This window comes from Poecilia mexicana, unplaced genomic scaffold (assembly GCF_051168715.1).
Source record: "Poecilia mexicana isolate PSO_F unplaced genomic scaffold, ASM5116871v1 scaffold_1, whole genome shotgun sequence".
Taxonomy (NCBI): Eukaryota; Metazoa; Chordata; class Actinopteri; order Cyprinodontiformes; family Poeciliidae; genus Poecilia; species Poecilia mexicana.
In genome coordinates this window covers 11271143-11286044 of record NW_028263370.1, presented here as the reverse complement: position 1 = coordinate 11286044, position 14902 = coordinate 11271143, and the positions used below count along the sequence as shown (strand labels likewise).

At 39.7% G+C, this 14902-nt stretch overlaps 2 protein-coding genes across 2 annotated transcripts in view; one reads left to right on the top strand and one right to left on the bottom strand.

The window, feature by feature from the left end:
* cabp4 (calcium binding protein 4) overlaps positions 1-2567 on the top strand; it is a 24365-nt gene extending 21798 nt beyond the window's left edge. The window contains exons 8-9 of the mRNA XM_014996553.2: positions 517-664; positions 1879-2567. Of these exons, the coding sequence (XP_014852039.1) occupies positions 517-664; positions 1879-1907 (177 nt within the window). The 3' untranslated portion in view covers positions 1908-2567. The remainder of the gene's footprint in view (positions 1-516; positions 665-1878) is intronic.
* Positions 2470-14902, bottom strand: lonrf1 (LON peptidase N-terminal domain and ring finger 1). Its single transcript, XM_014996552.2, has 12 exons — positions 14170-14902; positions 12212-12327; positions 11283-11405; positions 8894-9085; positions 8556-8769; positions 8015-8120; positions 7802-7916; positions 7595-7716; positions 7326-7484; positions 7029-7191; positions 5895-6047; positions 2470-4325 (listed from the first exon to the last, which is right to left on the bottom strand). Exons 1-12 carry the CDS (start codon positions 14759-14761, stop codon positions 4167-4169), a joined length of 2214 nt encoding a protein of 737 aa, XP_014852038.1. The 5' UTR covers positions 14762-14902; the 3' UTR covers positions 2470-4166.

Here is a 14902-nt window from a genome sequence, read left to right as displayed (position 1 = left end):
GACGTCAGTGCAGTGTCAAACATTCTCTTGTTGCGTTTATCTCTCACAAAACAACCGAAGTAACACGTCTATTCATGGGCGCGGTTTCATTTATATTTCTAAGAGTGTTTTTCTTCTATAAACAACCATTCGCACTTTATGACACACATCTCATTGTTTCCATTAAAGTCCTTGCTCCTTTTGTACCTTAACAAGTCAATCTGTTCCTGTGTCTTTGTCAGCATTTCAAGAGCTGATACTCGCGTGCTCCTGTGTTTGAATCAACATCAGGAAGATAAAAACGAAATGAGTCGAACCGTCAGAGCCACGTTACCTAACAATGTCATGACAGTAGAGAACAAGCTGTTTTCAGGCTCTTACAAACATCATGTTTCAAGCCCCTTTTATATCAGGCTGTTTCTCATTGCCCCAGACATGTCACCTTTAACTCTCCTCACCTCTTCTTCGGCTGTCTTTTTTATCCTTTCTTACATCATGACCGTGTCCCCAATTCCCTGCCCTTTGCTAACGCCGCAGTTTGACTGTGATGGAGATGGAAAGATCACACTGGAAGAACTGAAAGAGGGCATGAAGACTCTCCTTGGGGAGAAGCTGAAAAAAGGGGAACTGGAGGAGATCCTGGGCGATATTGACCTCAACAAAGACGGTAGCATTGACTTTGATGGTGAGTGAATGGGGAAAATATGCGGAAGAGATAGCCTTCAGTTGTGCCTTTAGAACGAATTTAAAACATTTGAAACACTTTTACCTGAATGGATTGCTCATGGCACATATATATATATATATATATATATATATATATATATATATATATATATATATATATAAAGCTAATTTATGAAGAAAGATAATGCACAGTCATAGCTATTTTGTGAATATTTCAAACAGTTGTTGGACAGATGTATTTAAAAGTTTAAAAATGTTGCATACTTCAGATACAAGTAAACCAAAACGTCATAAATGCAGATCTTAAATCAGGGCCTGGACCATCATTACATACAAACTTGACTACCACACAACTATTATTTCTGTCTTGTGTTTTGGTCAGAAGAAACCAAAATTGTACTTTCTGGCTGGCATTCAAAACGCAAGTCGTTGGTTCTCTGATGACCATCAAATAAATTTGGTCTTTTAGAGGGAATAAGTATAAAAAAACAAACAAAAAAAAAACCATTCACTTTCAGTCAACATCATGAAAACTGCAGTGAGTAATAGAGATGTGATTAAAACATTTCCGAAGAGTTCTGGGCAAGAGAAAGCCAGACGAAGGACATAGCAATAAGTTCTGGATGCAGAAGGCAGAGCGGCAAAATTAGCTGAGGAAAGAGGCGGAAAATGTCAAGATGGGACGGATACATGATTAAGTCTAGGTGGTTTTGCTGAAAGAGGCAGTCCAGACTAATCAGACGTGCATTAGGATCTCCAAGAGTACAAACTTTGACAGCCCCTTACAGAGAGGACACACACCTCTGCTCGGCTCGAGGACTATGTGCAATTAACATGACTTCCTGTCAATGTGCACATCCAGCATGACCTGTGCAACATTAACACAATCCATATGAACATTAAGATGGTAAAGATGCCATTTGCACCATGATTTTTTTACCTGCATTGTTGGATAAGTAAATTCACAAATTTGTATTGTTTCTAAAGTTTGGACAATTACACACACACACACACACACACACAAATAACACAAGTAACTTTTATAATTTGACATCAGGCTGATCATTTTCCAGCCTGACTGCCAAAGTTGGTGATAATGGAAACAGTGATACGACTTCAACAGAGAAGAATGTGAGAAAAAATTTTTTTGTTGACATTTGAGTGTCATTTGTCCTTCTCAGAAGGCTTGCTGTCTCTGTGTTTCCCCTGCAGAGTTTGTCATGATGCTTTCTGCACGATGACCTCCGACGGAAAGAGGAGGGAACAGGATCCAGGAGCCGAGCATTAAAGGATCGATGACTCCCGCCTACTTCCTTCGGTTTCAGCTCTGTGGCTTTATATGTTGATTAATCAACACGTGAAGTTATAGGCACGTCTGTACAACCATCTCAGAAAACTAAGGTTGAGTCAGTGAAGTGGGTAAAGGGTGAGTTATGCAATCCTTATGTATGAGACCAAAATGCTGTAAGGTTGCCCCCATGTGGGGAAAAAATGTACAAATTTATCAAACCTGAATTTTTTTTTTAGTTTCTTTTCCTATTTTTTTTTTGGGGGGGGAATAAATTTTATATATTTTTTTCACTTTCTTTGTACATATGGGCTTTATTAATACATTTAACCTACAGTCTAATGTCTTCAAATATAATAAGCACACAAAAGAAGTCCTTTAAAAAAAATGACTGGAGTTTATTTTTGGAAAAAAAGTGCATTTATTGTTGAAAAATGATAACTTAAAACATTTTAGCAAAAAAGCAAGATCTTTTGGAAAAAAGGCTTTGTACAGATGACTTACATAAAACACCATTAACTTAAGATATGTATTTTTATTCTCACAATTTTTAATAGATAATGTGAAGACACAGAAGCTTAAGTTGACTGAAAAAAATATAAATAAAAACAAACATTCATGCTGTGGCAAAAAAAAAAAAAAAAAAGGAATGGTAACCAAGCCAATGCATTATGGTACAGAATCACAATGTAATGTGGTGCAAGGCAAATGCAGCTCTGCAGGTACCTTCCTCTCTCTCCCCAAACACTCAGCAGCTTTAATGAAGAATAACATACACTCCTTCGATGTATTCTTGATCTTTCAACTTGTCAGAATATTGCCAGTACTCCCTAATTTTCATAGCATTCTCAAAGTAGGAATATATTCTAGATTATATTAATCCTTGGGAATTTTTGCGGGGAATTAACAGGAAAACAAGAAGATTAATGTATGGACTCAACAACATAGATGGAGGGTATTAATAATCACATGTCAAATTGAGTATATCACTCATGTTGCTATTGCAATTACAATACATAATTGATCACCTTTATACTTTGTCTCTTTGCAATGGCTTGTCATAAATGCTGCTTGAACCAAATGTGGTTTGCTGTGCCTTTAATTCAATAAAGCCAACTGCGTAGCAGGGGTAATGTCCTATTTCCTTCCTTTTTGTAGAGCAAATATCCCACTGACGCTGCACAGGGACCAGACCCACAATGTTGTTTGGTTAAGATGACCGGACAGCACACACACACACACACACAAAAACAAAAACAAAAAAAACAAAAACAAAAAGCAAACAAAACTGGGAGAATTCAGTAAGACAAAAAAAGACAAAACATCAGATTTCAGGATCACACTGTTAAGAAACTGGAAGAAACTTAAAAGTAAAAACAAAACAAAACAAAAAGATGGGAAGAAAAACCAGATCTCATTTTTGTGAAAACAGGTTCGCTGCCGGTCGGAGGAGGCAGCAATGGAAGTTTGTGCGTGTCAAGCGTGTGAAAGAAGAGAGTGAAAACTTGAAAGGAATACTTTTATCAGTGCTGGGTACGCATACATCAACCTGTGGATGCACTTAGGATCGCACGCATTTTTCCTCACATGTTGAAGCCTCCATGTGCCAACTTTAAAGTGAGGTATAGCTGTGTGTAAAACTCTTTTTGTCCCCCCCACTTTCCAACTTTCAGCATTTAGGATTCTGTTCCACCCTCTTTCAAATTAAAATACATCTTATTGTCACCCTTTTACTGGTTTAAAAAAAAAACAGTTTCACCTCAGTTAGACCAGTTGTAAAATAAGAAAAAAAAAAAAAAAAAGACGGCATTCAGACAATTGTTAGAAATACTAATCTCTGTCGTCTTCGTCTGGATGACTTGCTTCTTCTCCCCACAATCTTTATGGAAGATCTTCTGAACAATAACTGCATCAGGAGACAACAGATGCAACTATTTGCATTACCTTTCTTTTTATTTTTTTATTTTTATTTCATAGCAAAAAGTGCATCCCTGAGGTGTTAGGCCCCGTGTCTGTTTTATTGATCCACGCCTTTGAGGCTTTCTCACTGAATCCTGTGTGTGATTTGAGTACAGAACAGTAAACTGAAACTGTAAAACGAAACGACGCTGAAGCCACTGATAGTAGAGACTGTAGTTTGTTGGGATGCTGACTGAGGTTTCCTCAATGTTACATTTAAAGTCCCAGAGGACGCTTGTCGAGGGGGAAGCTCTTAGTTGTTGGGGATGCTCTGCAGATATGTGAGGATGTGCTGGATCTTCACCAGGCGGTCTTTGAGGCTGGTCATGGACAGGACAGACAGCTGGTACCGAGGGTCGATGGGCAGAACGGCCAGCAGCCACCAGCAGCAAGCAGGACCGTTTGGAGTTGCCTGGACAGAGAAAATGGACAAAAACGTTGTCGGAATCATCCGTCTGCTATAACTGATACAGGTAGCAACTAAGAATGCATTTCCTACAACATGTCCAGTCATTTCTGTGCTTTGTAATCAGGCTGCGAGTGAAAGAGAGAGATTTTCAGGAGATGACAGAAAGGCTAGAAGGAGCACTGCATAGTTTCTCTTTTGAACTACAAACCTCAGGCTGCCATGAAATATGAGTCCGTAGAGAATATTGATGTTTTAACAGTACCAGCCGCACTCATCGCTGCTCTACGACGCTACAGATCATTTAAAATATGAGCTCAATACTCAGCTGTGTTTTCCACTCGGAACAAAAAGGCTAGAGAAAAATGTACTTTGATTGCTCATCTTTTCTTCTTATATTTTGGTTCATAAAACTAGAATTTATAATCAACTGAAATCTGCATCAGCAAGCCAACTCTTTCCATCGGTGCATCTCAATTTTTAAGACACCAGAGAGCATTAAGTCTTACTACAGCTCCGGGACAGCGGAGACTGATGGTTCATATTAAAGAGGCTGTACTCGTCTGCTGTAATATGACAGGCGTAATGAAATCCAGTTATCCACAACGCCATCGTCAACTGATCTCAACACAAATATACGTGTTTGATTGAACTATAATTCAGAGGTAAATCAGGAGAAACTTATTTTCATGGCAACCTGGCATGTTCTCCTTGAAGTTGCTATTCGAGCAACTTTAGTTGCATAACTTCTGAGTGATGAAGTAACCGGCCCTATGACTCTGAAATGAGTTAACACTGAACAGACTGTTCCCAGTAATCTGAAGCGGGAATGCGCTGCTGCATCAGAGTTAACAAATCGTTGCGTCTGTGTGATGTGGTCAACATGGACGTGAAAAGAAAACACCTTACTGCTATTCAAGTTCTGGAAGGATTTCTGCATGATTGAGTTTATTATTATAAACTCAAATTACCCAATAAGCCCCAAAACCCGCTGTCCTTCTGCTTTTTCAGCGTGTCTCTGTGTGTGTAGAGCTGGGGATTTTTTTCCATAGCACCGTTGTGATGCAACGCAGCCTGAGAGATTAGCCATGAAGCAGCCATTAAGCTCTTTAGCCCACATTGTCAGAAGAATCTGCAGTGGTTGTCCAGAGAAAGGAGCTGTAATCCCTGCAGGCCAAAGCTGGAGTCGGAGCACAATACACACAAAAACTGCATTCCTAAGACCTACGAGGCTGCTGAATCTGTGTCACTGTGAGAGTTCCCAAAAGGCCATGCGTCATGAGATGATTCAATTCAGAACTAAAAACTCAGAGTGAGCTTTGGGGTCTACAAGCACTAACAGCTTCACAAGCCCGGTGGCTTTCCTTCAGATACCAGTTGCTATGAAGTTCAAAATATGATTCTCCACTGATTCAATTTTTGTCTGAGCTAATAAGCAGAGAACACACACAAAAAATAATGACCACACTAAAATTTGTATTGTATTGCTGTATTATTAAAAATGAGTAATGACACATTATTTAGGAATGTCTTTTTTTTTTTCTTTTTTTTTTTTGCATGCAGGGATGACTGTACCTGGATGTCTGGTTCTCGCTCTGGCATTGGTCCGAAGTGCTGCAGAATCTGGTTGTGGAAGCGGATTTTGAGATTTTGGAACCAGACCTGGGCCTGTTCATAAACTGCATCATGAAGTTCTTGTAGCTTTTCTAGTTCCTCTCTGTCCTCCACCTGCGAGGTAGAAGAAAAATAAGCTAAAATCAACAGAATTTTTGATCAGCTGAATGTAATGGATGTATTTATACCACAGTTATTTTACTAGCTCAACATACAGCCTTTTATAAACACTCCTTAATAAAAAAAAATAAAAAAAATAATAATAATTCAGGTTTTTTCCTGATGAAATGGCAGGAGAGAGAAAGACTGAATCTTGCGCCATTAAAAACAAATGAGTTGCTGCACAGTCTCTACGACAATTTGAATTCTTTAACAGTTTTCAGTCATGAAAAACGTTTCTCATCAGGTTCACACATTTTCATACAGTCGTCCTTTAGAAGTTACTGTAATCTTTAAAGCAGGAGTAGGAACTTGTGGATAATACTTTATCCAGTAGGTGGCAGTTTAATCTTGTGGCACTTTGACTATATTGGTCAGTAATTAGTGCTGCCAAACAGGCGATATTAATATCGCACTCTTAACATTTTGATGTCGCCAAACAAATATTCCAGTGTAATATTTTTGGTATCAACAAAACCTTGTTTACTTATCCCCGGGTCATAAAAAAGGCTTATAATTGAGTTTCTGTATGAAAATCTATTTTTTTTCCAACTGATTTCACAGTTCAGTTAAAAACACTTAATTTTAGCTGCTATGACATAATCAGTGTCTAATGCATCACACATCAGTTCTAGGGTTTCAACACATTGCTCATGTCAAACAAAATTTTCCAGACTTCTCAGTCCATCTTTAGCCATTAAAGTATTTTTTTTTTTTTAAATTCAGTTACTTCTACGAACATGAAGCCAACAAAAAACCAGAGGGTTGGCGGGCTTACTGGACACTGCTGTTAGTGAATAAAATAGGAAATTCCGTTTTACAGGTTAAATATTCCAAAAACTCTTTTTCCAGACATGGAGAATCATTCAATGAAATTTCAGAAAACCCTGCATAACCAACCAGAGTCCAGCAAGTTATGACCAGTGTGGCTCTTACCCTGGTGTCCTCCAGGTGCTCGATGTCTGCAGTATTGTAACCATCTTTCATTGCTCTGGACAAAACCCGGAAGCGTTTTCCTCCGATGGTATCGACCACGGAGCGACCGTCAGGGAGGAAGTGGACGCTCCTGACGATCAGCATGCAGCCATAGTCTGCAAACCTGAAAACATGAATACAACACTTCATTTTAGCAAAGCTGCGACTACAGTTTTTTAGGGGCCCTTAACGAACACTATATGAAACTCTTAACTGATGCGCAATCTCATGCTCAGACAGTAACGGCGGTGTGCTTACCCTTTCTGAGCGTCGCTGATGCACATCCCAAACTGCCGCGTGCCTGTGTCCATACAGCGGCGGATCATGAGGCGATAACGTGGCTCAAAGACGTGGAGGGGACAAGGCACAGTGGGGTAAGCCATAGTACAGACAAAGATAGGCACATTCTTCGTCAAGCTGCAGAAACAAGACAGAAATAAATGGTTAAAATGTGTTCACCCTTCTGAATCTCACGCTTATAACATTTAAACATGAACAGAAATTGAAGGAAAGCAGTAGATTCTTACTCGGACAACTCTCTGTTCTCCTCCAGGTGTGTTTTCGTCCTGTCCTCATACTCCTGACTGAAAAGCTGTTTGATCAGGACGTCCAAGACATTCGTCACTATGTACTTCCTGCATGCTAGATACTGGAGACGGCCAGGTATACGTTACCAACAAAAAAATACAGGTAAGAAGGCTTTCAATGTGACTTCTACAGTATTCAAATCTTACCTCTCTGAGACTCTCTTTGCAGAGGGGACACTGGGGAGTGTGGTCCAAGCAGCGCTCCAAGCAGTTTTTACAGAAAGTGTGGCCGCATGGTGTTGTCACAGGTTCATAAAACAATCTGTATCGGACAGTGAAAGGTTATCGTCAGCCTGCTGATCAGATTTATTGGGATATAGAATTAGCTGTGTGTGTGTGTGTGTGTGTGTCGGCCTTCACCTCATGCAGAGGGAGCACTCCAGGTCATTGGCGTCCAGCAGATCTTTAGGAACACTTCTGCATGTTTTTGGTTTGGCTGAGTTAAGCTTGGAGCCTTTTGATACACCTAGAGCAAATTGAAAATGTGCTATTTATTCATCTTTAATAACATATACTGCCTTGCAAAATACTCAGCAGTTCTTTTTGTCATGTTGTAATCACATGCTCCTATGTTCAGTATTTTGAGTGATAGATCAACTTAAAATAATAACTATGAAGTAAAATAAATATCAAAACATTAAAAAAAAAAAAAAAACACCTCGACAGTGTGGCGAACAACTGAGCATTCTTCTTTGAAAAAGCTCAAGCTCTGAATGTCTGGACATCGATCGCTGAGTTTAGCCACAAATTTTAATTTGGAACCAAGTCTGGCCTTTGATTAGGTCACTCTAACCCATGTTCATGCTTCTATCTAAACCAGTTTATAGTAGCTCTGGGTTTGTGTTCTACTAAAAGGTGAGCTAACTATGGTTTTGATCACACAAATGATTTAAAAACCAACCTTGTTTCTTATATTTGCTACTCCCACTGTCCACCACATATGATTCGATGTCTGACACGGACAGCTTCCTCTTCAGCAGACTTCCCTTGTCCTGGTCGCCCAGCTGAGGAGCAGAGCTCACCCTCTTCAGCCCCTCTTCACTGCTGCTAGAGCCGTGCATTCGAAGCGACTGCGCTCGGCTCAGGCCGAGCCGCTCCAGGCTTTCCCATCGTTTCTGGGAGGCGACACAAGGTAAGATGTGAGATCGATTCTTTTAATTTCGAAGGAAAACCGACGCAGCGTCAACACAATAACGGAACGTTTTCGTGATGTAGCATCATCATTCAACATGTGGGTACCTCCTGGCCGTCCACTTGGTGTGCAGAGGCGGCACGGACCTGGTGTTGCTGCTCCTGCCTCTGTCTGGGGCTCTGAGTCTGAGCTTCAGCCACAAGATGTTTGCTGCGCAGGTGGGGCAACGTGTTCTGTGTCGTTTCTCTCAGGCCCACCTTAACATTCTCATCAGCCGGGGAGAGGAGGTCACACAAGATCTGCAGAAAGATTCAACTCATCAACAGAATTCAAAGATGGTCAAAGATGGCGATTACCAAGAACCTCGGCACACAGATATAATTACAAGTCGGCCAGGTAATGAAATGAGCAAAACTTTTCTCTAAAGGCAATGTTTCCAGGGTCTGGCTTATGACCACCGACACAAGCACAGATGATGGCTCTTGGGCTGCCTTTGGTGATAGTGAGAAGAAATTGTAACATAAATACTTTGGTGTAACGTAAAGAAAATATGAAGAAACATACAGGGGAGCTGTAAGTAGTCAAAAAGATGAGCTGTTTAACTTCTGTGAGGTCTGTTTAAGCGACAATGTCTGAAAAAACAGCTGCAGGGAGCAACAACTCAAGAACATTACAAATTAATTTGATAGGATGACAATAAACCTGAATAATCTGCCTGTCGCTGCTTATGCTACAGCTTCAATCTGGGAATGTCATAAAACCACTCTAGTTCCCAGTTCGAAAACCAGTGAGATTTCCTGACTAGTTTTTTCAGTTGGGAGGTTATCTACAATTAACATTTATGCCAGCAATGTATTCTTCCATATTTTGTATTTGTGCTATAATGAGGTAGATTTTACGTTTGTAACACACCTGTAAAAAAATAAATAAATCTAATCTCTCTACATCTAAAAATAGCCAAATTTACAACAGTCTCATTAACCCTCTCATGAGTGAAAAACTAACTATTCTGAGGTGATTACATAACTATTGCATGAGAAACTGAACTTGGGAATAATCGGATTTCGGTCAACGACTCCCACAAGTCCAATGTCCTCTACTGCAGATACCAATTCCTAGTTTTAATTTCATTTCAAATGGCTTTCCTTCGCCCGTGCCCCACTTCTCAAACAAGTTTCCTGAACTTTTGCCAGGTAGTTTCAGTTCAGAGTGTGGACTGAAAAATATACACACAGACTCTGATTCCTCAGCACAACTTAGCCAGGGAATAATTGTGTTTTTCTGCAAACGCATGAGTCAAATGTGTCCCACTTGTATAACTTCAATGCTGTCTGTATCCCTGTCATTAAGTGGTACTAATGTCATTATAGACAGAGTCACAAGACCTGACCCACTAACAACTTATGTAATTCCATGGCTGACCAGAGACGCTGAAGCCAATTTTTATATATTTGCAACTCAAGTCCAAGGTTTTGACATCCAGACTCATCTAAGGAATGTGAAGCTGAATCCAAACTTTTGGTTCCCCTTCAATTTTAAAGATGAGTTGTACTGGCTATTGACAAGCCAGGTCAATAGCAACTGGACTGATGCACAGATCCATTGGCAACTTTTTAATAGACGAGTGTGATCAAGTTCCTTTTCTTAGTCTTCATTTGTTTTCTCTTTAAAACAAATAAAGAAACTGCACCTATCAGAGATATTATCAATAAACATTTTTTTTAAATTCATAGAAAATCCATTCATTAATTTTTGAAAAAGTTAATCAGCAGTGGAGACACATATCTGAGCATCTCTATTCATGACCTAAGTAGAATATAGTTTAGATTTTTAACCCTGGATTATATTTTCAAATGTATAACATCATCCAAATGAATTGAAAGTGTTGTAATTCTGAAGAGCAAAAAGCCCTTTTCATTAGCAAACCAGATTATTACACTTTTATCATTTCTTTTACAAGCTCCTCACATAATAAGTATGCTTTTCTAACACTGTTCTGCATATGTTCAAAAGCCTTTACACAGCCACAAAAACAAGCAAGAAATGCTCTAACAGTATTAGCCATGGTGATCTACTGACCCGCCCCAGTAATCATGACATGCTCGGAAACGTCGGGAAAACGCTGCCGGTTGTGTTTTATGAAAGATGTCCTTTCATTCTAAGCACTTTGAAATACCAACATCCCTTTTTTCTTTTAAATCAGTTTAAATGGTTTTTATGTAATTATTCCTAAACAGGAAAATCTCAAAATTGATCCACAAAGTCAACCTTGCATAACAACCACAGTGCTCGAATCTTTCCAGAGGTCTAAACAAAAAAAGATTCACCTAACCCCAACTCTTCAAAGTAATGAAGTAAAAACGAAACGAAGGCCGAGGCTGCCAGGCACAGGAGAGGCGGACTCCTTTACCTTACCAGTAAGACTTTATGACCCCCGACCTGATTCAAAATCCCCAGCATGAAAACTGGAAGAAAGCTATCAGCTAAATCTCTTACCTTTTCCACTTTTCTTTTAGCACCTGGGAAGTCCTCGTCGATAGTCAAGCAGTGGAGGAAGACTTTGAGAGACTCGTCTACCTGACCCATTTCATGCAGCACCATAGCTTTCCTGAACAGAGCCTGCAACAAGTCGACACGGAAAAATTACTTTCCACCCAGTAAATTGTTAAAACTTATTATAAACCCACACACACAAAATCCATACATATCACATGGCAGATAAATGCTGTAGCCTACAAATGGAACCAGTCTGTGGTCTCCTGCCAGTGGCGTAATAGTTATTAATAGTTTTGACCTTAATCTTATCATTCAAAGCTTTAGTTTGGAAAGACCTTTGTTGGCCATGCACCTCTTTTATAACATATTTACAATGAAACAAGTAGCACAAGTATTTAAAGATTACACTCTGTAAAAAAATAAAAATAAAATATAATAATAATAACAATAATTTAAAGTAAATCAGAAAATTCAGACCACGCTTAATTAATTTACCCATCTTTGAACCATCAAAATACATTTCACCCGTTTTATTTTGTAGAAACAAACAGCATGAAGACTTCATCTTTTTAAACTTATATGCAAAATGCAGCTTATTAGCTTGGAATCATAATTCAATGAGAGGATTCATGTGGCACTGGCAGACTGTGGCTTTACAGGTAGCAGGCCTAAATACTGATTTACTTAGTTTAGCTTGAAATGGTTTTTTAGGACAAATGAAAGCAACTCAGTCTGTGTCTGGTACCGAGTTCAGGCTGTAATCACACAAAATAAGAGAAAAAAAAAAAGCAACAGAAATGGCAGCTGTCCTTTTATGGTTGAGGAATAAATGACCACTGAGCACTTTACATTTTGGTTTTGAACAGTAATGTATGAGTAATTAGTTTGTTCCCGATATTTTTTGTTTCAGTTTTCAGTGAATGACATACTTCAGCAGAATAGCTGGACCTGGAACAGAACTCTGCGTCCTCCAAAGCCAGTCGGTACTGTTTGAGAGCCGTGTACGCTTCTGCTCGAGAGAGACGAGCCAAGGTCACGCTAGGATCTGAAACACAAAAAATGCTGCCTCTGTCAAATACACAGTCATTGTAACCATTTGAGAGAAACATACCATTACCAGGAGTTGGCTGGTTACCGAAATCAAGATATACTACTGATGCACTGGTCAGTCGGTCGGAGATTGGAACTGGTCTATTTTCCCTTGATCAGCACTGATGAGTGATTGGTGGGTCACACACTGAAAAATCTGGGGGTTTTTCTCTCACAACCACTATGTGCTGTGAGAAAATTTACCAGCCAATGCTAAGTAATGATAGATTTCCCTGTAAATATACATAATATATAATTCTGTATAAAGTTTGCATTGCACGTGGTAAACTGAAAGTATGGTTTCAAGGGTTTGACTAGTCGTACATTAGATAACCAAAAACCCCAAATCTGACACCAGCTAATGAATTATCTGCAAACCCAGAGAAAGAAAAACAGATTGCGTAACCCCTGACAGACCAGCAATAGATCAGTGGATGTGAGTTTCTGTAGCAGAGCAGGGCGGAGCCTCTCTACGTGTAGAATCATTTTGTAAGACACGCTTTCATTAAGCTGTCAAAGTATTCAAAACAAACTGCTGTGGAGACTGAAATGAGTTGCTTGACGTTGCAAACCTGAGACTCAAACCTGGGTAACATGGGCAAGAGTCTTTTTGCAGAGCAGGTCTACTAGTTAGTCATCATAAGGTCAAGAAGTCAACAGTAGCTTGAAGTTTCCATTCTGCTCTTTAGGTTTTCTTCTGCAGTACTATAGGTTATACAACTCAAAGTACAACACAGATTCAGACCTAAAGACTCTGCACCAATCTCCCTGAGAAGGGCGATGTTATGTGGCTTTGTGCTTGTGTGTCTATTTGCCAAGTCCGTCTGTCAATCTAATGGAAGAAAAAAAAAGCCCTGATTTATAATTTTAATACCTACAAAGTTTTCTGAAGAATGCTCTTTTAGCAATGACAACTTAGCTGTGGTCTCCTAATGACGTTTTCACTTCTTCACCTACTGAAAGACGTTTGTAAGGCATTATATTACAGACTTTAAGAGCTTGAAAACATAGTACTTAAATGATTACTTAACATTTACTGCAACTTAGTTTTATATAACTACTATGAATAATCTTATATATTGAAATATGTATTGTACTTTCAATACCCAAAATGACATTTTTAACTAAGTTGCCAATCATTTAATTCTGAACATCCATTAAGTCATTGTACTGTTCATTTTAACAATAACATTTATTGTGCAAAGCAGACTTCAATTTTCCTGTTTTTATTTAGGTTTTATTTTTCCTTTACTCATCAGATGTTTGTAAAAAAAAAAAAAAGTGACAGGTTTCCTTTATTTTCATCGAACACCACAATGTGGTACAAAAGGTTATTTTCTGCCTCTGTATGAATCTTTATATTTATCTTGGGTATCCGCGTCCAGAATTGTTACATTCATCACTTTCTGAACCATTCATGAATACGTAGTTCGTAACGGTCAGGACAATTACAAAATAAAAATGCCCTTCCCCCTTTTCAGAAGTTACAAAACCGAACCCATTGAAGTGTCACGACCTGCCTTATGCAACCTACTCCTATCGCGCATGCTCAGTTGTGAAACAATTTCGTAAGCAATGCCATGCAGACTTGAGGCAGCAGAAAAACATATGGAGTCAGCTCAAAGTATATTCAAAATATTGGTCAGTAGACCTCACACAGTTTACCCCCTGCGACTGCCTTAACAACACACTGCGTTATGGTGCTAAATGCACTTGTGTCTAAAAGTTGTTTCAACGTTGAGACACATCATATTTATACCCAGACACACCTTTCTTTTCTGATTTCTGATAGACTCACCTGAGCGGAGAATATCGCTCGCTAGCGACACAACTTCGTTGTAGCGTTTTCTTATACAGGACATTTCCACTTCTTGTAATGTTTTTAACTTTTTCAGCTCGTCGGGGAACCATTTTTCTAAAAGTCCGCACAGAGCTACGTTGGCTTTCTCTTCGCCCCCAACAGGCTCGTTGCAAAGCCTACACTTGGTTACGAGGCACCGCTGTAAACATCTTTTACAATATGAATGTCCACAAGCTACGGTCACAGGCTCGCCCAAAAAGCCTTGACAGTTGGGGCAGTTGAACACCGCCAAGTCCTCGGATTCCTCTACTGCCTCCGGACTCCGGCCCGCTGAGTACCGCGGCCCGGGGGGTTTCTTCTTGAAGTTACGGAGAATACAGTCCACAAAAGTGCTCAACTGCTCAGGACGCACCGGTCCGTAGCGCATTGCCGCTGAAAACCAGTCGATGGCCTCCTTGAGGCAGTCCTCAGTAGCCAAAGCGTTGCCTTTCTGTAGTATAAGTTCATGGTGGCCCTCCTCCTCTTCAGCCCCGATAAAGAAAGCGCTTTTCTCATCCGCCGTGTTCGCCACCTGCGGTTTTAGTGCCATAACAGCATTGAAATGTTTTGTGAAATGCTATGTGAACGTAGGTTTTCTTCTGTCACCGTGTTTATACATTACGATAGCTGCCGCGATCCGTGGCAATGTAACGAACGGGCTTTCCTCATTGATGCCCCGTTTGTTACATAA

What these genes read in the sequence shown, in the direction of transcription:
- lonrf1 (XM_014996552.2), bottom strand. Translation starts at nt 14,761, where the DNA reads ATGGCACTAAAACCGCAGGTGGCGAACACGGCGGATGAGAAAAGCGCT. An exon ending in ACCAAGTGGACGGCCAGGAG is followed by an intron (nt 8,770 to 8,893) that starts GTACCCACATGT and finishes GTCGCCTCCCAG; the next exon opens with AAACGATGGGAAAGCCTGGA. An exon ending in AGCACCTGGAGGACACCAGG is followed by an intron (nt 6,048 to 7,028) that starts GTAAGAGCCACA and finishes TCTACCTCGCAG; the next exon opens with GTGGAGGACAGAGAGGAACT.